General features: G+C 43.5%; 1 protein-coding gene across 1 annotated transcript in view; it reads right to left on the bottom strand.

Moving 5' to 3' along the window:
- The window catches only part of GMPS (guanine monophosphate synthase), a 43,417-nt gene extending 18,704 nt beyond the window's left edge, over window positions 1–24,713 (bottom strand). Inside the window, exons 1-3 of the mRNA XM_048505394.1 lie at window positions 24,495–24,713; window positions 8,364–8,545; window positions 5,541–5,655 (exon numbers count right to left, since the gene is read on the bottom strand). Of these exons, the coding sequence (XP_048361351.1) occupies window positions 5,541–5,655; window positions 8,364–8,545; window positions 24,495–24,521 (324 nt within the window). The 5' untranslated portion in view covers window positions 24,522–24,713. The remainder of the gene's footprint in view (window positions 1–5,540; window positions 5,656–8,363; window positions 8,546–24,494) is intronic.
- Between the last annotated feature and the right edge of the window lie 431 nt (window positions 24,714–25,144).

Here is a 25,144-nt window from a genome sequence, read left to right as displayed (position 1 = left end):
CATTTGCCAGCAACCAGACAATGTATTCAGCATATACAGAACACAGCAGGGCTGCAGCTAATTTGTATCAGCATTGCAAACAGCGCGAGTTGGTCGTTCAGCCTTTGCTCTGTTCATCTGTACTACTACTTCCCTCCCTGCCTCCAGGGCAGCAGCATGGTTTACATTCTCTCCTCTAGCCTCAGATGGATTCCTGTCTCTTTAATGCTGAAGGATGCAGAAGAAAGAGGAAGGCGGAAGAATGAAAAGTATGCAGCCTCTATAATGTTGAGCTGCATTCCTGCCTTTTCCCCCTGTATCTGATTTGCACTAAAAGTCTCGGCAGAATAGAAGGACCATTTAAATAACTACCAATAATAGCTGCACCAGGGTGAATGCTCTCAGAAACATGTCATCGTTGCTTTGGTTTAATTATTTCTGAGCCATCTCAAAACCTCTTGTTTCTTGACTGAGAGAGATCTGTTAGTATTTCGTTAATTTCTTTACAGGGTTTTATACTATGTCCTTATTTTAAAGTATCATCAGAATCATTAAAAATATCTGAACATTAAAAATCAACATCAACGCAATATAGCAGAAGTCAGGATCCAAAGAGCAGACAAATTTTGAACTGACTACTAGGCCACATGAAAGTTTCAATCTTTGGCTTACTTATTTGAAAGTGGATCTTTCCTTAATTCAGTGAACATTACCACACATCAAACTTGCACTGATACCTTGGAAGGGCCAGTGCCTACCCTTTTTTCCACAGTCCCAATAAGATTATCCACTATCTTTTAAGAGACATGTCCATATCCACCTCTTTATTAGCCTCCCCAAGATAGTGGGGATAATTCCCATTAGTGTATGTTGAACTATGTAACACTGTCTGGCCTCATCACTGGCAGAAGAGTTGTTAACACAAACAAATGCATGCCTAGAAATTTTCTATGCCCTAATTGGTTCTTTTACATTTGATCCTAGGGTGTCACTGTAATCAAGCGGCTTTTTCATGTGTGCTGATGGAATGCATTTTACTTCTGCGTGAACCTAATATATGTGTTCCACCACAGTTAGCTCCAAGCTACAACGTGAACCAGGTACCCTGATCCATTGCCGCAAATACTCTAGAGACTCCACAAGCATTTCCTCTGGAGGAACAACACCTGAACTCCCAAAATGTTTTTAAATTCCCATGATTATAAAAGGGCAGTTTTAAGTGAAACTTGCAGGAAACCATTTGGTGCATGGTTTTTGTTATCCTGTCAACCACTGAAGTTAGATACTTTTGCTTCTATACACTAGGTTTCATTTTCAAAAATAGTGAAATCCTCTTTCTGGATTGGAATTTAGAATTCAGGTGAGGATTCACATCACTGAATGTACTCCCATATTAAAAAACAAACAAACCCCTGCACTCAGAAACAGAATGGTAGCTTACAACGTTTCTAACTCCTACATTTTCAAGCAAGAATTTCTTGCTTGTAGAAGCAAACTACCATGTGTACTCACACTTGAGCTGGTGCAGTTAGGAATATCTATGAATGCACATGTCCAATTAGTCATAAAATAATGTAGATACATGCCTACATGTAATTATTGCTCCTCGCTCCTGAGACCCAGTTCTTTAGTGAGCTGTATTATAAAGTAATCAGATGACACTGTTCTGCTTCTCTTATTATAGTATTCATTCAGATGTGGGGAAAAACATTCATTATTCCTTCATCTCCACATCACAGTGGAAGACAATCTATCCCACTCAGACCACCAGCAGACCAGTATGTTTTTTGTCTTAGATTACCAGCTCCACAGACATCTCCTTGCACATATAAACATGACTATGACAGTTAGCAATTTAAAAGCTTACTTTATTATTATTTCTCACTGTACTGCAGTTGATCCCCTCACAGAGCTTTACTATTGGAGGGAGTTGTGTTTTGATGAGGCATTCATTAGGCTTGACTTGATTCCACAGTGTTACAGCACTTGAAGCAGTGGCGTTTGATTTAACAGAATTGGCACACCACTGTCTTATGCAAACTTACAGAGGGAAGCACAGTAATAGAATGGCTAATTCCGAGTTTGTGTGGAAGAAAAAGAGGGACGGAGCATGGCAAACAAGATGTGATGGTCCCCTTTACTGACAGACAAGAGGTTTGTCATGACTTCTGAATACAGACATGATTTCTTTCTCCTTGCTCTCCCAGAAACCTGGAACATTTCCAGCTGACACCAAAACCCCTGCTGCTCTCTCTCCTGCAGTTCATTAACCTTTCCCCAACATCCTCTTCCCACAGGGAGCAGAGGTGGCTGATCTTCTTGCTAGTTCCACCTTTTGCCCTGTTTTTGTTCCGTGCCCACAAACACTTTGTACATCTCTTTTCTTTCTCTTTGTATTACTCTTTATCATCAAGTAATCCACTTCTTACACTAGTTTTGCTCTTGTGGCAGAGCTGCTAAATAACTTGCTGACTTTACATGTTAAAAATTCCTGCTATCTTCCTATTCATATACTTTTATTTTTCCGCAAAGAAATTGCATGCCCAATTCAGTCCTGTTCACTGTCCCTGCTTATTAGGTCCCTTTAATCTTCTTTCTGGTCCCACTCTGCCTGTTCTTTCATCTTCTCTGTATTTCTCTATCTCCCTAATACTTTACTTATATTTGTTATTCACCTTTCATTATAGCCCCCTCTTTTCTGGTTGCAATATTCTTTGTTACCACTTCTTCCCTCTCTTTTCTCCACAGCCTGCTTTTGATCTTGTTTTTTTTCTTCAGCTAAATTCATTCCTTGTCCTTTCAGTTTTCTGTCAGTTTTGCCTCTGTCCCTCACATTATCAATGTTCTCCTGTTCCACATTCTTCTTTTAAACAAGCAATTCAAGTGTTTAAAATACTATACCCCTTCTGACCTCCCACCTCCTCTCAAGCTATCACCCAGCTTCTCTTCCTTCTTTCATCCCAACTGTCTTTAATGACATCTCTTTCAAGTGCCTCAATTGCCTGTCTTCCAAATTTGTTTCTGCCCATTGTTTTTTTTTCCTGCCTCCACATTTTACTTCTGACTAAAGTCTAATAATCTTCTATATGCTACAGTACAGGGATTTTCTTATTTTAACTCTCCCTGACTTTCTTCTGCTTTTAAGGCAATTAACCACTCGCTGCTTCTTAGCTCTCTTTGTTCGTTAGGTGTTACGCTTCCTCACAGCATCCCTTACCACTTAGTTCTTGGATTCCTTTGTTGCACTCTTCATACCCTTCCCCTTGGCAGTATGATTTCTTCCTCTGGCCTAGAGTGTCAATGTTATAATGATATCCAGTTGCCTCTTTATTTGTCCATCTTCTCTCATTCTGTTCTTACTGGTCAGTCCAGCCATGTTACAGCTGATTGATCATGAATGTGGAATCATCACCTAAAAACTCCACATGTGAGAATTTATTGTATTTGCCCCTAAACCTTTTATTTCCCTTCTATTGTTCAATTGACAAAATATTCAGTGTTGCCTGCCAGTTACGATTTTCTTTGTTGCCCCAAATAAGGTCCCCTACCCCCACTCTACATTGCTAAAATTCACCATCTTTCCTCCATTATTCTACACAATGTCTTTGAGATCCTCACCCAAAACGTTTGATTAGGTCACTGGAGTTCGTGCCTTTTAGCTTAAACCCAAATCTGTTCTTAAAACATCATTTTTTCTTGCTTTAACCATACTATATCCGCTCTCTTTTTCACTTCATTGCTTTGCTGCTCCTCATTAAACTTTATCTAACTTTAAAGCATTTTCATTGTCTCTTGAACCCAGAGGGGTACTCTGGTCACATAGGGGGCACAAAATCAGTCCCCCACATGACCAGAGAGTCGGGCTGAGGGAGGCAGGGTTCAGTGGGGCCGAGGGAGGATGAAGTTGCCCTCCCTTGGCCCCGCCAACATTGCCCCGGGGCCGAGGCAGGGAGGACGGAGTCTGAGGAGGCTCTATGCCTTGTCAGACTTCTGCCTCCCTCGGCCCCGACCCCGCGCATCCCTGCTGCCAGGCTGGGGGAGAGGCTACGTGACTTGTCAGACTTCATCCTCCCTTGGCCCCACTCACAAAGTGAGGGGCCAAGGGAGCCAGAAGTCTGACAAGGCATGGAGCCTCTTCCTCGGCCCGGCAGCAGGGACATGCGAGGGTGGGGCTCCACGCCGCATGGGGGTGGGACTCTTTGCAGTGTGCTGTGTGCAGGGGGGCGCTGCCTGGAGTTTGTTTTGTCTCTGGGTGCTGTTCGGCCACTATATGCCTCTGCTTGAACCTTCCCAATCTTCACTGCTTTCTTTCTATTGTCCTTTCTTGTTGGCCCCTTGAATCATAATACTAATCTTACCAGGCCTACACTTCCTTGCACTATTTCTTGATTACATGCATCTCCCTCTCAGGTTCCCTTAGAACTTTTCTTCATGAAAATTTTTGAAGGTTTCCGTTATTCACTCTTGACAGTGGATTAAAAACACATTTTTCTCTTCTATTCCATTCTTCATATTCTGTTTAGATTCACTGTTTTCTAATTGATCTATTTGAAGACATGCAGCTAAACTAGTCCTGTACAGACTTTTAGCCAGATCATCAATCTATGGGCAGGATACCTATTTTATTCATTTCAGCACTTAGTATATTTCAGTGCTTCTATAAATTATACAGCAACAATGATAATGATGATGACCCCCCCCCCCTTTGGAAGAATTAAAACTGTCCCTTACACTTCAATTATACTTCCAGACCATTTCAAAATAACAAATAAATAGGTAAAGATAGTCCTCTGTGCAAGCAATGGGTCATTACAATGGGTCATTACTAACCCACAGGGTGACATCACATTATAGTGTTTACTAGGTAGACTATGTTTATGGGCTGGGTTGCCACTGACATCCCCAGTCACCTACACTTTACTGCCAGCATTTTATCAGTCTTGGAAGGATGGATCGCCGAGTCAAACTTGAGCTGGCTACTTGAAACCAACTTCCATCAGGATATAAATCAGGTTTTGAGCAGAGCTTTGACTAAAGTACTGTAGTTTGCCACTCTGAACTACAGGGATTTTGTAACAAATAAATACCAGAACTTAAAGACTAAAAGCTAACCACATAATGCCACTAAATGGCCAAAAAAGGTAACCTCTTTTTCAAAATTATGCATGTTTTCCTCCAGATGAATAGCCACAATGCTCAAATGTTCATCATATATAATGCCACACAGCATACATTTGTGCACAAGGTTCAGCAGACTTCTTTGCAGAGACCCTGTATCCACATACACACTGCACCTCGCTTAACCAGAGTAACGAGTTAATGAACAGAAAGAATTTAAGAACTGCATATAATAAGCATATGAAATAATACTTCATTTCTCAGTTTCTTCAAAAATAAATTGTTCATATGCGCTTACTTCCACTTCCAAAATACAAACTTCACACATTTTATTGCTACAGCCTGGCTATGCATAAAACAAAGGAATTCCAGTAGTTTGTTCTTATGTGTCACCATTAATGACATAGCCATTAAAAGAATATTTGAAGATTTGTAACTAGCACCTGCATGCCATAGCATATTCCAAGAACCGGCTTGCCGATTGTAAATATTGCTGGGTCGAACCAGGGTGCATCTTCAGCGTAAACAGAATTTGGTCCTCCAGATATAATGATAGCCCTGCAAAGGACACAGATTTTTTTAAAAAGTAATTAGTTCTTAAAAAACAAAATACACACAACTTTAACAAAGGTATTTTAAACTTCTGGTTCCAGAAAACCTTTTTCAAGACAACAGGACAAGCTTCGTATGCATACTCACATCTTGATCAATAAAAGTGAGAAAGCTCTACCTTACTGCAATAACAAATGGCCCAGACCCCAGCTCCACAAGAGGTAATCTGCATATTTTGTTCTTTATGCAAGCCACCATACAAACAATATTGTCTTTAAAACACAGGGTTTCAACAAGCTAACATGTAATTATTTAAAGTTTGTTTCAGCATCCAGAGAAACAATATTAGATTCCATTTTTTTTAAAAAAATCATTCTTTGTCAAGTATAGATAACAGGACTTCAGCAACTTCAAGAATCTGAGGTTCTGCTATTACACTGCAGAACTTCAAAGTATATTTTACTGGTGGCCTTTGGTCCATTTAGTGCAATGAGACTGGTTAGAGTTTCAAGTAAATTAAACAAGCATGTTATTAGGATAATTGCAGAGATCTCCATAGCTTTCAACTGTACTTTCATGACTATTTGACACTCACAGTACAAGAACTTCCAAAACAAGATGAAAGAGTTATCAACCCTTACTGATGATGCCTAGTTTACCTACAGCAGCAAAGTTGCTACTGGTCACTGAAAGCTCACAAAGCTGAACATAATGATTACACCATCTGCACACTGGGTCAATGCAGATCATGTAATTAGGTGTCATAAGGTGGCACATATCCGATGTACCTCCAATTTATGCTTAAACAGAACCTCAGATATACATTTAAATAATTGATATGATTCATTATTCCACACTTCAGACAAACACTCAAATTGGCTTACAAAAACTTTTAAAAAATTAAACCATTCCAAATACAACTGGAACACTACAGCAGATAGAAGGACAAATCACTGAATCCTTTGTCACAGTGATGGGCAGCAAATCCGGGCAAGGAGGTATCCCCTTCTGGAGTCGGTGTACTCGTGTGCCGGGGGAAATATCACAAGGGTCAAATACACCAGAGTCCGAACCAGAAGCTGGCATTGTCACACAGGGCCACCAGTGCAAAACACTGTGCTGGTGTGGCTAGGAGGCATGGTTGACCTTAGCCTCCAAAGTCTGTTCGGCCCCCATATGTCGGTGGAGGTATGCCATGATTTTCATGGTGTATCTCTACTCCCTGCTTCGGAGGGAAGGGGGTTTCCACCTTTTTTAATTTTTAGGGGTTTTCGTGCTGCAGGAAAGCCCTCTGGAGGGAGCAGGGCAGCTTTTCTCCAACAATATTATTTCAAGATATGGAGGAACTTTTAAAAAACTTTCACTACAATCCTTGACCAAGAATGTAAGAAACTGCAACATGAATCAGCCTTATGGAAACCAACCAGCTGGAACAGGTAGACAGAATAATGGTTAGGCAGCAGAAGTCACTGTTTTCTGCTTTTCTTTTGCTCATATTCTCTAGTTTGAGTCTACTGGTAGTATGGCAGAGATGAACATTCGCATGAGAACATTGCTGATGCTAAAGGAGAACTTTTGAGAGACAAAACATCTAATATCTTGCTCATGGCTACCCTTGTTTACTTCCCTGATCAACTGGTCAGTGCTGTTATTTATTTTTTGCATCAGAGCTTCTTCATACTGACTGTAAGATCCCAGCCAAAAGCAAATCACACAGTGTGAGGAATCATGATGCCATGAATCTGTGTGTGTGTTTTGCCCTCAAGTCACAATTGACTTACAGTGACCCCATAGGGTTTCAAGTCAAGTAAGGTTCAGAGGTAGGTTTCTACTGCCTACCTCTGTGTCAAGCCCCTGGCATTCCTTGGAGGTCTCCCATCCAAATACTGGCCAGGGTCGGGACTGAGAGTATGTGACTGGCTGGCCCAAGGGCGCCCATCAAGTTCCCATGAAGTGAGTGGGGGTCTGAAAATGGGTTTCCCAGATCCTAGTCAGACACCTTAGCCACTAGACCACACTATCCATGAGTAGAATGAGATATTTCTATAGCATAATATTACATAGTGAGGGCACAGAGAACAGGCTCTCTCCTTACTCTAAAAATGTTCTGAAGAGACATATTTTTGGAAGTTGAGAAACTGTTCCTTAAAATATGCACAAATGACATTTTTCTACTGAACAATCATACTTTGTATTCATATAATCAATAGCTGAATAAAGAATTCTTGTGACACAGCATGTTACAAATCAAATGAGTGAATGGACTGGTGATGATTTAATAAGGAAGTCATGCTAAATTCCTTAATACCATTTACTCTGGGGTTTTTTTAATTTCCAACACTGAAAAAAACTATTCATTTCTTATCATGTGCAGTATTGTCTACTGACTAACAGGGCTGGTGATTGGCTATGCCAATTAAAATAACACTCTTTCAGTGGCAGCTGTCACAACAGTGTTTGTTTTATTCCCTCTCACCTCTCTTTTCCAGCGAATTTTTTAAAATTTCCCTCTTTCCCCCTGCTGATGGGATTCCTCTGTGCATGTGGCTCTACCTCCTGCACCAGCCATTTTGTGGTTGCACCCACAAGCCTGCGTCAGAATTCCAAAAGCGCCCACAGGTTCAACAAGGTTGGGGACCCCTGGCCTAGTGGCTGAATGTAAATAAAGGCACTGTTCAAGTCAATACAAAGGTCAACACAAAGCAAAATCTTACCGGAATCCTTGTTCTTTTATGGCGAAGGCTGGTGTTTCCAAAGGGAAGATCTCCGATTGGACGAACAGTTCTCTGACTCTGCGATCGATCACTTTCCCATACTGAGCTCCAGCATCAAGTATGACTACAGCTCCCTCGTAACGGCAGAGACCATCCTTGAGATCTCCTCCAGTATTCTCCAACTGTGAACATTATTTAAAGAAGCACTTTGTCATAAACAGTTTATCAGAGCAAGAGGAAGACAGAAAATCAAAAGCAAGTCTTTTAAAATGAGCACTAGCTGGTAAGCTAATTATCAGCGGTGCTTTCCACCGTCTTGGTATAAGCAGTCTTAACATAATTAATAAAATACTGTAAACGAGTAATTGTTTATAATGTTTTATTAATTATGCTGAAAGTGGTCTATACCAAACTTCTTTAAAACAACAAAGAATCTAAATTATAGCATCCTATGCAGTTAGTGAACATATGAGAAATTACTATAAGAAATGTTTAACATATACCGTGTTTCCCTGAAAATAAGACAGGGTGTTATATTAATTGTTGCACCAAAAGATGCATTAGGGCCTATTTTCGGGGTAGGGCGTATTTTCAGGGAAATACAGTACCTTCACAATTAATTAAGGCGGGCTCTCGGCAGCCCCATTGCTCCCTGTCATGTGTGATGCAAGCTGCATCCTCATTGGCAGGGAGCACCCTGCTGGATCACACCATCCTGATATGTAACTATTGGTAGGGCTTATTTTTGGAGTAGGCCTTATATTTTAAGCATCCTCCAAAAAGCCTGAAAAATCACAATAGGGCTTATTTTCGGGGTAGGGCTTATTTTCTGGGAAACACGGTAATGCTTACTGGAAATACTAATAAACTCCAAAAAATTAATATTTTTGCCCTTCAAATTACCCCTCCACTTGCCAACCCAAGCCCTGGTAAAAAAGGGTATCTAGTGTTTATAATGTAAGACTTCAGTCTCAAAATAGAGCAACTGTAGTTTTCAAACAGTAGACTTTATTGGATAACCAAAGCATAACGAGACATAGACGATTTCTGCAGAACATAGCTCGGGCTGGATCTTTAATCCCTGATGACCACGACCCCCTGCCGGGCCGAAGGCGCCACGGCTGCAGCAAGATAACAAAATGGGAGAGTAGGAACATTACAACACATGTTACAACACAACGATGAGAACACAAAGGGCAGGAACTACTTCACACCTAGGCGGATGCCAGCCAGCCTGGCTATCAGCCCCCGGTCCGGAAGGAGGGGGACGACAGGCTGGCGCCTGATAGTAATGACTTGATTCCCTTTCCCCAATCACCGAAAAGGGACCATCCTGACATCTAAAAGCCATGCAAGTAAGCCTGAATAATCACTGAACAGTCAAAGTATGGAAAAACATTAAAATTCTTCCTTATTACAATATATCGTGGAGGCCAAACTTCTAGAGTCATCAATGCAGCCAGAATCTGCAGCCATCACTGCCATGAAGAGCAACACCAATGTCTGTTTAGCAGTTGATAAAAGGCTGAAGGTCCACAATATTCAGAGGGCAGGATTCCACTGTGTAACAACACTTTAACAGTCAACATATAACTGTACCTGCAAGTTGTGGGTTTGTTTGGCTTTACTGCTACAGGAAGAGATCACAGAAGGGAACAAGCAGGGTGAGCAGACAGCAGGCTTGTAAATGGCCGTGCCTCTGGGAAGTAAGAACTACCTCTGGGCAAACAGCCCTGACCCTGGCTAATATTTTAAAGGGATACCTCGAAGAATACCAGGGTCTTGATAGGGAGGCATGGAATAACAAACTACCTCCCAAAGTCTCTTGCCTTGAAAACCCCATAAATCAGCTATGACTTGACAGCAACCATCACCTCCCAAACAAAAACAGCTGAGAAAGTCTCAGATTGAGAAAGCATGGGGTATACATTAACTAAAATGTTTTTAAAAGATGGATTGTACTGGATTTATTAACAAAAAACTGTTTAGTTTGCTCTTCCGTCCTGCTACAGGGGATTCAAGGCAGCTTGCAAAAATAATTATTTCTTTAAAATTGCCTTCAAGTCGCTTTCAAGTGCTGTCAAGTTACTCATGGTGAGTCTATGGCTCAATGTTCTCCAAAATGTCCTATTGTTAACAGCTGTACAGCCGTCCAAAGACCAGTCCCGAGGAGGAGGAGGAGGAGGAGGAGGATTTATATCTCCCCTTTCTCTCTTATAAGGAGACTCAAAGGGGCTGACAATCACCTTTCCCTTCCCACCTCACAACAAACACCCTGTGAGGTAGATGGGGCTGAGAGAGCTCAGAAGAACTGTGACTAGTCTAAGGTCACCCAGCTGACGTGTGTTGGAGTGCACAGGCTAATCTGGTTCACCAGATAAGCCTCCATAGCTCAACCAGCAAAGCGGGGAATCAAACCCGGTTCCTCCAGATTAGAGTACACCTGCTTTTAACCACTACACCACTACGAACCCTTTACACTGATTCAAGGTTTATTAAGGAGTGCAAACCACAATCATGTAACTTCATATTGACTTACTGCTGCTCTCAAACCCTTTCTATTTTATTTGAGATTAACGTATAGGCCAATTTGTTGCTCTACTTCTATTCTGCTCTATTCTGGGAGAAGAGAGAATGAACCCATGTCCATACTCTCTGTCAGAACAGGCTCTCTTTGCCTCAACTGCCATAAACTGAATAAAGGTGGGCTCAAACTATCCAATCCTGTGTTAAAGGCTACCCACGTGCCCCTTAAACTACACTTCCCACAATTCCACATCTTAAAGGCAAAGCCTCTCCTTCTTTACTTATCATCGATGCATAGAGACTGGCTCTTTTGTGACTAACTTCTGTGGGACAGCACAACAGCCTTGCTCAGGTCTTGTAGACTGAGGGTTGTGGCTTCCTTCGTAGGGTCTTATGTTGGGTCTTCCTTTTTTTCTGCTGCCTTAAGTTTTCCAGTGAGTCTGGTCTTCTCATAATGAGAAGTTCGATAGCCTCAGGGTACTCATTTTAGCTTCTAGAGACAGTTCAGCCTCTTATAATGTATAACATTATCACAAAATGGCCTTTGCCCATTGTTAACCAAAAGCCCTGCAGCATCCTCTGAGAGGAGAAGAGATTGCTAATTTCCAAGAGGTGTCTGCTCTACAAAGTTGGGGCTACTGTACAAAAATCCCAAGAACAAGCAACAAGTTTTTCTCAACAGCCTGCAAGAAGTAAACGTAGAGGGGCAGAATAGGATGCTTTTTCAGGCTAAAGGTATACCACATATGACTTTATGCCAACAAGTTGTTCAGCCCTAGCAAACCTTTGTGGGTCTATAGACAAGAACCAAGTTTAGCTAAAATTCAGGCGACTACATCTGCGTCTTCATATAGCACATGCAGTGCTTGTAGAGAACAAGTTTGACGCTAAATGGAAACACAGAACCTTGCCCACATATTACACTACTAAGCATTTAATGTCAAAAGTACATATCCCCAAAATCCCCTTTCATGTAGTACAAATGTGATTGCAATTCAAAGCACGCCAAAGCCTCCTAGAACTTGTCTATGCACCAAACAGAAGATCAATATGGCTCTTTAGCATGGAGGGCATTTTCAGCTGCTAGAGTTGTACTATGTTTTATTCACTCTTTAATAATAATTTAAACCTTCGGCTGTGCTCAGATTTTACTCATTTATTTTAAACAGTTACAAACCTGTCTTTATCCTAGAAATCTAGGACCCCCGAGGAGGGTAACAAAATCACACAGAATTAAAACAATAAAAATACAATTCAGTCTTAAGCTAGAAGCCAGACACAGAATTCCTAAACTAGTTTGCCATCTAAAAATTTCACACTGTTGCCCCTCTATGAAACCGCAAATATCCTTCCGATATGTTCAGCTTTTAAGGCCTCACATGATTTCGGGGAGGCTGTTCCAGACAAGTAGGGCTACAACTGAAAAACCCAAAATTGAGCCACAACTGACTCCACTCCATCCTAATAACAGAAACCGCTGCACTGGTTCATTCATCAAGAAGTAGGATTTCAGGTAACTAATGATGTATGACCTTCTTTCTCATACCCAACCCCCATTTCCCCCCAAACGAAGTCAAACTTGACTATTGTGATAAGTATAACTTTACATTAAGTGAATGTTTGTAGAAAAAGAGGAAAAAAATCTATACTGGGCCATATAAAAGGCACAAACAACTGTTTGAAACATATACATAGTTCCTCTCCCAGGGTAAACAGCCCCTCCAGGAAGATCCATGTGAAAAAAATAATGAAGAGTGGGGGAAAGGTCTGCGCTGCCTCTCTGAGGGGAAAAATCCCTGGCAGCCATTTTGGGTGGGGGAGTTTGGGCAGGAAACTGAAAAGAGGCAAGGTAAAGACCAAAGAATCCAAAAAGTAGATTAGAATGAAAGAGTAAGGAAGATGATAAGTAGATTGGTTCAGAGGGGTAGTAGAATAAACAGAATAATTAGGAGAGTCTAGGAGCTTAGCAGAGATCCGTGCTCTCCCATCAGAGGCAGGAACAAAACTGGCAAAGATGGAGCCTGGCAAGAAGGACAGGAAGTGAGAAAAAAGAGTGTCCTGCCTCCCGGAGAAGGGGTAAAGAACCACCCATACAAGATGGCCTCCGCCCCCAGGAGAAAATGACATTCTTGCCCACCACCATGATTCAGACACAGTTGTGGAACCCTATAAATGCCATTTATAAAAAGTTGATAAGACACAGGCAAATCTGATCACAGTCTTGTCTAGTTTGGCTCCGTCAAATACATCCCATTTAGGAGAGTTCCACAGCGTGAAACTTCAACTTCACAGTTTAAAAAGCAACTTGAAAGTGTGGACCCAACTGTGGAGACAGGCATTAACACAGGCACAAATAACAGTTTCATGATCACCAGTTGTGCCAAGTCTAAACTAAGGCTAATTTCAGAATGTAAAGAACTAGGGGTTTGAGGCAAAGGTCACTACAGGGGACTACTATATAGGCAAGAAATATGAACTGTTGTTCTCTTAAACCCTCTGAGCCATTCCTCACAAGCATCCTGCAGGAATGGGAGGAAACCAGTTATGATGGAGAACATGAACCTCCACAAAGTCATTTGCCACGGTTAGCACTGCAAGCGTAATTTTTCTTCTTTGAGAAGAATGAGGATTTCCTATTCCTCTCTACAATTCAGAACTGCCACAGCATCAGCCTCTCCAACTACATTACAGAAACAACATGGCTGCCATGAGGAGCTTGGCTCTAGTTGCCCTGTTGAGAAATTTACATACATAAAGGTGATGGCAGGTGTTTCCCTGAGGTGTCAAATAGCAACTTCCCGGGGGGGGGGGGGGGGTTCAGGTTGGAAAAAATGGCACTGGGGAGATCTGAACAGCTGGGGGGACCTCCGAGAATTAGCATTCCAAGACTGGGTTTGTGAAGTTCTTGGAGATTTAGGGGAAGGGAAGGGCCTGTGGCAGAGAGGGACAGAGGGGTTATAATGTCATAGGTATTCAGCTGCCTTCGAAGTCCATCATGATTTTAAAAAACCCTTCAGTTCCTGTTGACAATGGGACAGATTGTTGTCAACAACAAATTCTGTTTAGCTGTTAAGACCAGCCATAAACTAGTGTAGCATGGTGGTGAGCCACGAGAATCTGGGAGGCTGAGGTTCAAATCCCCACTCTGGCATAGAAGTTTGCCAGTCACACTAAGCCTAACCTAATTTACAGGATTATTGTGAGGATAAAGTAGAGGAACAATGTAAGCTCCACTGAGCCCCCGGAAAACATTTCCCTGAATCTATCACCAATTCCCTGTCCTTTTTGCCTCAACTCACTGGATGCTGTTGTGTGGGTTGTCTCGTTTCAACATCACAGTGAATGGTTTTAGAACTTTCAGCAGTGAATTCTAAGGTCCAAGATGTTAAAACTCCTCACTTACAGCAGTGCACCATGGAGTTTTAAATGACAATGGTGGGCAGAGGTTTGTTGAGTAGCTTGTTGTCATTCAAAGGGTCCCGGGAACATCTGCTCCTTATATAGGACTGCTTATTTGAAGCCACTGCCCACGTGATTCTTTTCAAGGAATGAAGGGGGTGGGGGGCAGTCTACAAAAATCAACCACTTGCCCACTGCTTTCATTTACCAAGCAGAACATGTTTAAACAATGTCGTACTACTGATCATATGAATGCATCCTGAGTACATTCACTGAGTCCCATGGCCTGAAGTTGGTACAGCAGGATTTTGTAATGAATAGCATTGAAATACTACTGAAATTAAGTAAAAAGGAAACCGTTAACAAGAGCTCTTTGGAATGCGAATCAGAAACCTTCGTTCAGAAAGGAACACTATGAAGGAAGAGGAAGAGGTCAATAACATTACAATAGGGCCTTTTCAACCCTTTTTAAGCTATCAGATCATGTACATTAATTTAAGTCACAAGAGGGTATGCCGAAAGAAATCTGCTCATTCATGAGAAGTACACCGCTATCTGCGTCTGATCAACCAAATAAACCAATTACATGAGAAAATATTTTACAGTCATCTCATGATTTGCTTTGCTGGCAATTTCGAAGAACTGTTTACAATGGAGGAAACCTGAATATTAAAAGCTAAAATAAAGATTAGTGTCAAGTCCTCTGTTAATTTAAGCAGAAGGGGACATCTTCCTTGCGTTGGGGCTGAAACCTATGCACTGGGTCGGCAGTGCTGTGGTGGGGGAAGACGGCTTTGTGGCAGGAGCGTCCTGAGCAACAGTCAAAGGAAGGGAGAGGCACAGAGGTTTCCAAGGACAGTGGAAGTAGCTTCCTAATGCCTGCCTTGCAGCCTTTAGAGCTCTGTACTGAACAGGGGAGACATGTTTCAATGCCACATCATTTGTTGTGCTAACAAGTTCTATATGTGAAAGAAGCAAATAAAATAACAGCTGCCCAAGAGAAAATTTGAATTTTATCTATTTGTTATTTGCTTCATTAATACCTTGCCTTTCCTCCCAGGTGGCTTACATAATTCTCCTCTCTTCTATTTGATCCTCACAACAAGCCTGTGAAGCGGTTAGGCAGAGAGAGTATGACTGGCACGTGTCACGCTGTGAGTTTCCATGGCATGAGTAGGGATTCAAATCCGTGTATCCCGGATACTAGTCTGGCACCTTAACTACTACACAACACTGATTCTCAATTCCTTTAATGTCAGCCTCTAAATTTAAAGATGAGATATAGATTAGTTGGTTCAGATCCTCCCACCACAATATGCTTTCTACAGTTCTCAAAACTTATTAAGAGTTGAAGGTAACACATTCCCAGCAGCAATCAAAGGCTGTAGTCCTAAGAACACTTTGATGGAAGCAAGACCCCAATGAATAAAGCTGTACTTAATACTGAGAAGACCTTATGATTGTTCCCACATAATCAGGAGTAATAATGGAGTAATGATGTACACGCACCTTTCTCCAGTCAAATCAGTTTCCCAAAGTGTTAGGTCAAAATATATGAGGCAGATATTGAAAGCTATTCACATAGATTGTGATTCCTTACCTAATGTGTGTATGTGTGCCATCATGTCACAGCTGACTTAACAAGAACCCTGTAGGGTTTTCAAGGCAAGAGAAGAGTTTGGATTTATACCCCACCATTCTCTCCTGTAAGGAGACTCAAGGTGGCTTACAAGCACCTTTTCCTTCCTCTCCGCACAACAGACAACTTCTGAGATTGGTATGGCTGAGACAGTTCAGAGAGGACTGTGACTTAGCCCAAGATCACCCAGCAGGAATGTAGGAGTGCAGAAACACATCTGGTTCACCAGATAATCCTCTGTCACTCAGGTGGAAGATAGCGAATCAAACTCGGTTCTCCAGATTAGAATTCACCTGCTCTTAACCACTACACCATGCTGGCTCCCAGACTTCTGAGGTGGTTTGCTATTGCCTGCCTCTGCATGGGCTGATAAAACAGTCACTGGCCCAAGGTCACCTAGCAGGCTTCATGTGGAGGAGTGGGAAATCTAACCAGGTTCCTGCCACTCTTAACCAGTACACCACACTAGTTCTCCTTTTCACTTAATGCATTTCCTCCAAAGCCCAGTTTTCACTCTCACTTTTGACATGGGAAATACACTACCAGTGCATTTTATTTTATTAATTTACTTTGGAAAGTATTTCTGATACTCCCCTTCCGCAGTGACAACCAGTACTCTTGCCTCATCAGGGGACTAGAACTTGTCAAATCTTTCACCTGTCAAAGCTTATTCATAACAAATGTTGCCCAAAATGTGGAGTTGACAAGGTAACATAACCTACCAATCACTTTACCTCATAAAACTTGAGTGCTGGAATAAATGCCTCAGTCAAGAAAATAATGTACAAGTCTCCCCAAGTACAGAAGTATGTCCCTCTTTCTTCTAACAACCCCAGAATCTCCTAAGCCTCTGATAATTAATGAAATCCTAGGTTCTTTAAAAGTGATACCATTTGCCATACTGCAATGTTGGGGCACTTTAAGCTCCTTGTTCATAAAAAAAGAGGACCAGGATGCACAAGAAGTGCCCTGCTGGATCAGACGATACCATGTCTCACAGAAAGACAGAACCACAATGATGAATTAATCCACAACTACTTCCTGGAACTTCTTTGTATTGAAAGGAGGTGGTAGCTATCTTATGGGCCCAAGGGGGAAAATGACCAAATTGAAAGGTTTGTGTTTTGAAAAACTGATGGATGAAGAATCCCTAGGTCATCCCAAGCAGAATACAGTTAAATTGCTGCGATAGCCCAAGGGACTCCAGAGAGACAGGTGGTTTTATCCACAATGGCCATTTTATTATGGGGACTTTTTTCCTACAGTTGAAGCACACTACTTTCACTTCCCTTGAACAAAGCATTTTTATCTTTTGGTGGGACAAAGTGATAGTTTATCTAGTCCACCATCCTGTTTCATGCAAAAGCCAGCCAGTTTCCCTGGAGGGCCAGGGAAAACATCCAGTACTGGTACTCAGAAGTTTACTTTATTTGTTTATTTGAGGTTCCTTTTAAACACCATGGCTGGTAACCACTGGAGGACATATTCTCGTTAATTTAATTCCCTTTCCTTATGGGAGAGGAAAAGACTGCCTATCCACTATTTCCATTCAATAATTTTATAAACCTCTATCACGTCCTTCCCTTTAGCCACCTTTTCCCCTAAATCGAAAGCCCCAGATTCATCAGCCTTTCATCACAGGAAAGGTGCTGCAACCGCCTTCACCATTTTGGTTGCCCTCTTCTGTACATTTTCCAGTTTTACAATATCCTTTGAGACATGGCAACCAGAACTGTACATGGTATTACAAATGTGGCTACACTGTCAATCTACACAATATTACAATAACAACTGTTTTATTTTCCTAATAATCCACAGTATGGGGTCTGCCTTTTTCACTGTTGCATTACACTGAGGTGACATTTTCACTGAGATATCACTACAAGACAACGATTCCTTACCAGATCAGACTCTGTCAGCACAGATTTAAAGTTAGGATTTTTGTCTCAATGTTCATCACCTTAAATACACCTACATTCATCTGCTATGTTTTAGTCTACTAGCCCAATTTTTTTTTTTAAAAAAAATCCTCCTGGAGTTGTTCATCACCCACCTTGGTTTTCACTATCCTGTGTAATTTGATATCAACTGCCTACTTGGCTACTACCCTGCTCACCCCATTTCCAAATAAATAATGAAAACATTCAGCAGTCCCAGCCCAAAACCGATCCTTGTGGCACCCCACTGCTCATTTCCCTCCATTGCCAAAACTGCTCATTTATTTGTAATCTGTGCTTCCTTTTCAACCAGTTTTAACTCAGAGGACCCGTCCTCCCATCCCATGACTACTAAGTTTACTCCGGAGTCTCTGATGAAGTATTTTGTCACAAGCCTTCTGGAAGTCCAAGTATATAACGTCTTCTGGAGCAACCTTATCCTCAAGTTCATTAATCTACTCAAAGAGCTCCAAAAAGGCAGAACTTCCCTCTGCAGAAGTCATATTGGTTTCCACTCAGCAAGCAGGTTTTTTCCCCAATGTGCTTAACAATTCTCTAGTTAATAACGGTTTCTACTAATTTACCTGGAACAGATGTTAGATTAACTGGCCTGTAACTCCCTAGATCCCTGGACCACTTTTTAAACATTGTTGAGATATCTGCTACTTTTGAGTGGTTAGAATCAGCCTGTGTACTGGACATATGGATGAGAAGATCAACAATTTCACATTTGAGTTCATTAAGAACCTCAGGGGTGTGCCATCTGGACTGAAGACTTACTGGTTTTCATTTTGCTTCGTAATTCAAGAACTTCATCTATTATTACCTCAATTTTACTCATTTACTCAGAAGACACCCAATCCCAAAACCAGTGCTTCTGGTGTGTGTACGTACCCATGTTTTCCATACCGAAACAGATACAAACAATTCATTCAGTTTCTCTGCCATCTCATAGTCTTTCTTTAGCAATTTTTTAATCTCTTTGTCGTCCATACTTAACTGCCTCCATGGCCTCTTTCCTGCTCTTGGTATGTTTGAAAATGTTTTTACTTATTATCTTCATGTTTTCTGCAAACTAGTTGTTCAGTTCTGTATTTGCCCAACTTATTGACAACTTGTATTTGCACGGTCCAAACATGCACTCCTTTCTGTTCACCTCACCAAGGTCTTTGCCTTCCGGTTTCAACAGGAAGCTTTTTGACTTTTTATCGTTTCCTTCCTGGTTCGTTCACCAGAGTAATCTTTTTAAACTTGGTGGTACCTTTTCTGCCTTGAGGTATACTTTCTATCTGAGTCTCAATTAGTGCAGTTTTGCAGCATTTTCAGGCGTCCTGGCAGGATATACAGAGTTCACTTACCTATAACGCTAGTTCATCGAGTGGGTTTCTGCGCAGACACACATTGGGACTGCACTGGTACAGGCCTCTCAAAGGTTTGCCACTGCCACTCAAAGATTTTCAAGCTTTCTGTCGGCTCTACAGCTCTAAAGAGCCCTTGTTCTCCCTCCCTCTCCGAGGAAAGATTCCCGCCCAAATGGTCACGTGATGTGTGGGGGAAGAGTTCTAATCTCAAAGATCTCCTACCTGGAAAGCAAGCTGCAGCGTGGTAAAATGTAGCAGCCCATGGCAGGGTAGGAGGGAGGGATGCACATCTGCACAGAAACCCACTCGCTGAACTACAGTTATCAGTAAGTGCAACTATTTCATCTTCGTGGGTATTCTGTGCAGCCCCACACTAGGAGACAATCAAGCTGAAGTAGCTGGGGGTGGGGGGAGCATGAGGCTGTCTATTTGACTAACGCCTGCAGAACTGCTTTGCCCATTGCAGCCTCCCTATAGGAGTCACCATTCACCAAACAGTGACAAAAAACAGATGTCAGGGAGGGGCCACGTGGTCACCAGACTATGGGCATTCAATGGTCAGGCAACTAAGATTACCTGCGCTCTGGTGGAATGAGCATGAACATCCAACAGTCAAACCACCTCTGATGAGCCATAGGCCAACTTCATGGGCTTGGATGCTCACAAGGACAGGCGCAGCTACTGCTAGCCCTCTATGTGGTCCCCTACCAGAGTGAAAAAATTATTGCCCTTCATTGTATCCGCCATGCAATGCAGATTGGCAAGCAAATGCTCTATGTATGTATAGTGTGTGCAGAGAATGATCCAATGGGGGAGACGGTTTGGGGAGAACATTGGCCACACCATGACCTGACCCATGTGAGAAGCTGAAACCAGCTTGGGAATGTTCTAGGCTGGGGCACAGCAGCACATTTCCTTCATGGATCCCTCTGAAAGCGGATGGCACCTGAGAGTCCATAGGTCTCCCACCCTTCTAACAGAAGTGAAGGCAACAAGGAGGGCAGCCTTACAGGGCAGGAGAAATAAGTCACTGAAGGTCATAGGTTCAAAGGGACATCCCATTAACACAGTGAAAATCAAAGTGAAATTCCACAGTGGCACGAGTCTCTTAACAGGCGGGCACATGCTCTGTAAACTCTTGCGGCAAAGCTTACAGGGTGGGAGGACAAAGAGGGAAATGAATCCAATCCAAGAGGAAATGCTGAAAATAGCAGGAAGGTGCACTTTAATTGAGGACGTAGAAAGACCGGAGCCTTTCAGGTGAGGGAGGTAATCAAACACAGGTAAGTCACATGATTCAGGTACAACTTTTTGTCCTTTTATCCAGAACAAAACAGGCCCAACTATTGTCCTTGGACTTTGTGGTGGACTCTTTTCTGGATGGTAAGAGGATCGCCTTCATTCTGCTATTTTTCTAAGGCTGAAGTAGTCAAGCTGTTCGGCAGAGTGCTTGGATGTCGCAGCTCAGCAGAGGACCTGCCCTGAGTAGTCCTAGGGCAAGGATTTTAGGATAGGATGCTTGCTCCCATGACAGGCGATGAGAATGCCCCAAGCCTTGCTGGCTTGGGTTTGTCTATCATAGCAGAGTAGGGTGAATGGTGGGAAGAGAAACTCCCTGCTCCAATGAAATTGGAACACATCCTGTGCAGCTCTCAAGCCGCATCTCATGCACTTCACATTAGCCCGCGAAGCAAACAAATTGATTCACAGGTTTTTTTCAGAAAGCTGGAGCAGCTACTGTCAGAGTTGGGCAGACACAGATGTGTGGAGGTCGTCTGTCGATAATGGAACTAGACATCTGTCCCAAGGATTGCTTGGGCAATCCTACTGCTCCAGGATAAGAGCTCTGCGCAGTCAATTAAAACCTAGGCATAGGTGTCAAACTTGTGGCCCTCCAGATGTTATGGACTACAGTTCCCAGTGATGGGAACTGTAGTCCATAACATCTGGAGGGCCACAAATTTGATAACTGTGACCTAGAGCATCCGCATCCTAACCATGAGACCCCCCCACCTGGCTAGGGAAGCATCTGTGACCACATGCATAGAAAAAATAGCAGATTCACTTAGATCAAGTTCACTGGGTCCATCGATCAATCCAAGGAGTTTATCACTGGCTTTTGAGATAAAAAATGTAATGAGGGCTGATCCTTCATGAATAAGTGGGTGTGGACCACCACTGTTGTCAGCAATATGCCTAAAAAAACCCTATGATCCAAAGATCCAATGGCAGTTGCCCTGGAGGCTGGCCAGGACACCTGGTGAAGGATAGAATCCAGTCTTGCCCGCGTAAAGTCTATGCACTGGAACAAAGAGAGAAATGTCTGCAGGTTTAATGATAAGAATTTTAAAGGTAGACTGCACTTCTAGCGTGAAGTTAGACGGGGCCTGTATGGCCCCTTCCAACTCTATGATTATATGACTACAGTAAAGATTAAAGTAGTTACTTCTTTTAGCCAATTCAGAACTAAATTCAGAAGCCATCCTACAACACAGTATATGTACACACACGTATTGGTGCCCTGTGGAACAAGATTAACTTCTTTCACTCTGATGCTGACAAAAAGACATTTGTCCCTAAACCAAAGAGGTGTTTCTTCTCCAAATACAAGATAATTGTGCAACTACAGGGAGAGGGGCCATGCAATCCACTAATTGTCTTGATTCAGAAATATAGAACAAATCATTACGTAAACAAGCCTTGGAAAATATTTGCACTCCTGAGCTCTGGCACTCTCTCTTTTGGTCTCTCTCACCTGGTACAATAATAAAGAAGATTTCCACTTCCATAGCAATTCATAGATACAAGATAGATGAACCACAAACTGTGGTGTGCTCCCTTCCCTTCAAGCCGGGAGTCCTAACAGGGCCATTATTCTGGTTTAGAATCTTGGTCTGTTGTGAAGAGTGGTTTAGATGCAACAACAAACTCTGATTTTCCATGAAAGGTTATCATTAAGCCCTTGGTCATGAGGGCTACTCCACAATCCTTCAATCCCTTTCTTACAGGCTCTGATCCACTTTGAAAGCAAACGGGTTGTCTTTAAGGTTTCATACACCTTATAATACTGTCCACCTGCAGCTAATGAAGACTTAATGTGGTTTTTCCAAATCCTGTTTTAATCTGATTTGTTTTGTTGCACTTCATCCTGAAGGAGTGTGAAAACTTTTTAAAAATCTGTTTGGCAAAGTAGGTTAAAGAGCCTATATGAAAGGGACCGTCATGTAAAGGTCAGATTCAGTACAGTGTGTCTATAGCCCAAAGACTTCTAAACATGAACAGACTTTCTCAATTTTCCACAGCAGCCTGAAATGCCCCTTGAAATCCTGCAGGGGCTCCCCGGGAACAGAATTGGGGAGGGGGTGTTATTATGTTCTCCTGTCATTAAGTCTTAGTTATACTACCTGTTTAATACCCAAAGCAGCTATTTTCTCCTGTGCACCAACTAATGATAAGTTCTGAAGAATATCAGCATACTGGTGACAGAATATTATCCTTATTTTTTAAATCACAGAGTTAACTTTGTCCAAACACACAGAACTTTAAAACTGTAAAAAAAACAAACACAGTATTTGAGAGCTAAGAAGTAATATGCCACAACACACACTCACAAGTACCACACTATTAAAATGTAAGAAGGGGGGAGTTCCTCCTGGTTAACAGAAGGACGTGTTCAGTACAGCTAAGTTCTTCTGTGGCAGAAGCTAACTGCTAGACACAACAGAAGCAAGCACAGAAGCAGTTTGATCATGCAGCTACCTCGCTCCCCAATAGTCCAAGTGTGTAGAAATGATGGTTGTCTATGTTCCACCCACATCTCAAAGCTCCAAGAGCACTGGAAAAATGCAAGCAAGTCCTCTGAAATCTTTCACAGTTCACACTATATCCATACCATTCTCTTTTCAAACAAGGATCCTTTATAATACTCATGCTCCCTAACACCACTCATAGATTAGAATCCACACTTCACACACAAGAATGTAATCAGAAGTGCAGGAAAATACTTTTCCCACCTCAGCAAGCACAGTTAAAAGGGGTGTCAAGTTCTCAGCACACCCAAAAGTACTCAAAACCATAATCTGGGCACGTTATTTGAAGGAGGAAGTTTCTATGATGCAGTCCTCAAACTGACAATGCAAACTATGCTGAATTACTCCAGTGTAGACCCAAACGAAAACAACTGCCTTAGACTGGAATAATTTTGTGCAGGCTTGCACTGTAGAGGTGGGTTCAAATCCCCTGCTCTGCCTGAATCTCACTCGCAGTGCAAATTATTCCAGTCCAAGCTCACTGATTTCAGAATTGAGAAGCTGCACAGAATTAGAGACCTTTGGTCCAACTTTTTCTCAGCCTACTTCACACGGTTGCTGTGAGGACAACACAAAGGAAGAGAACAGTGAAATCTGGCAGAGTTACTCTGCTCTAGCCTTCCCCAAGGGGGGGGGGGGTATTTAAACAAGAGAGAGAGACTCACTTTTCTGGACGCAGAAAGAAGCACTACTGCTTTTTTTCAACAAAAAGGGGGAAGGCAACTCCCTGCACATGCAGAATAATGCACTTTCAATCCACTTTCAATGCACTTTGCAGCTGGATTTTACTGCGCGGAATAACAAAATCCACTTGCAAACAATCGTGAAAGTGAATTGAAAGTGCATTATTCTGCATGTGCGGAAGGGGCCTAAACCTTAAGCAGTTTAGGGGAGGGATCCAAAGTGAGGCTTCCTACAAACTTCCCCAGCCCCCTCCCCGTGCTGGAGGGAAGCGGGCCGACGCTCTCCTCTCCCACCCTCGCAGGCACCCCAAAGGCTCTGGTTCGAGTCCCCCATGCGGGACAAGCCTCCGCGGGAATGTGCCTGAAGGGGAAGGGGAGGGCCTCCGCGGCGGCCGACTTCGGGGCCGAGCTCTTGCCGCCTTCTTCCTCCCTGGGAGTCCGCGGCGGAGGAGGCGAGGAGAGCGCCAGTCGCCCTTTCCCTCCCCTCCTCTTCCCATGTGCCCGGCATGAAGCCTGCGCGCCTCCTCCTCCTCCTCCTCCCGCCTTGCCGGTGAAGGGACGGCGGGGCGGTGGGGGGCAGAGATCCACCTTCCCAACAGCGCGCCCGCCCGACAGCCCGGCACTGACGCGCGCACCCACACAAAGCCCCCCGGAGGAAGAAGCGGGCAGGCCATGAGCGCGGAAAAGCAGCGCGGAGGGAGAGGAGCGGCTGCTACCGCCGCCGCCGAGGAGGCTCTTTTCCGCCGCCTCCGTCTCTCCCGCCGGCGCGGCACTGACCTTGGCGTCTCCATTGCACACAGCCATCGGAGAAGAAGCACGAGAGGCGGGGGGGAGGGGGTGAATCCAACGAGCTCCGCGCTCGCCAGCCGCCGGCGCTCAGCAGAGGGGCGCTGCGAAGCGACGAGGTGCGGGAAACCAGGCTGCCGCGGACGAGCCGCTGCTCTGCCTCCGCCGAGATGAGCTAATCCCGCCGCCCGCCCCTGAAGACGCGCCTCCTGCTAGGAGGAGTCGGGTTTCGGCGGCCCGCCTTCTCCAGTGGGCTCCGCAGGCGGGAGGGAAGGGAAGGCGAGGCAGGCGGCGGCGACGACGCGCGCGGAGCCCGCCTACTGACGGCCGGCTGAGGCGCCAGGAGGCCGCCAGGGGGTGGCTGCTGAGGGAGAAGGACGGGCAGAAAAAATCTGCTGCCCAGGACAGAGAAGGGGGCTGGGAGTGGGGGGCGGGGAGGGGAGAAACCGGGAAGTTAATAAAACGGGGGGGGGGGGGGGGGTGGAAAGACTTTGCGCCCTCCTCACCACAAGCCGAAGCAGAGACGCCACTGAGAAAAGCCCTTCAGAAATTAGAAAAGGGGGGCAGCTCCAGTGCGCTGCATGTGCTTCGCGCTGCTTGACAACTGCCAGGCCCGGATTATGTATGAGCTTCAAGTTTAA

Source organism: Sphaerodactylus townsendi, linkage group LG08 (assembly GCF_021028975.2).
Source record: "Sphaerodactylus townsendi isolate TG3544 linkage group LG08, MPM_Stown_v2.3, whole genome shotgun sequence".
In the NCBI taxonomy this organism is placed as follows: Eukaryota; Metazoa; Chordata; class Lepidosauria; order Squamata; family Sphaerodactylidae; genus Sphaerodactylus; species Sphaerodactylus townsendi.
Note: the sequence above shows the minus strand (reverse complement) of the source record. Positions and strands in the feature narration are given on the sequence as shown.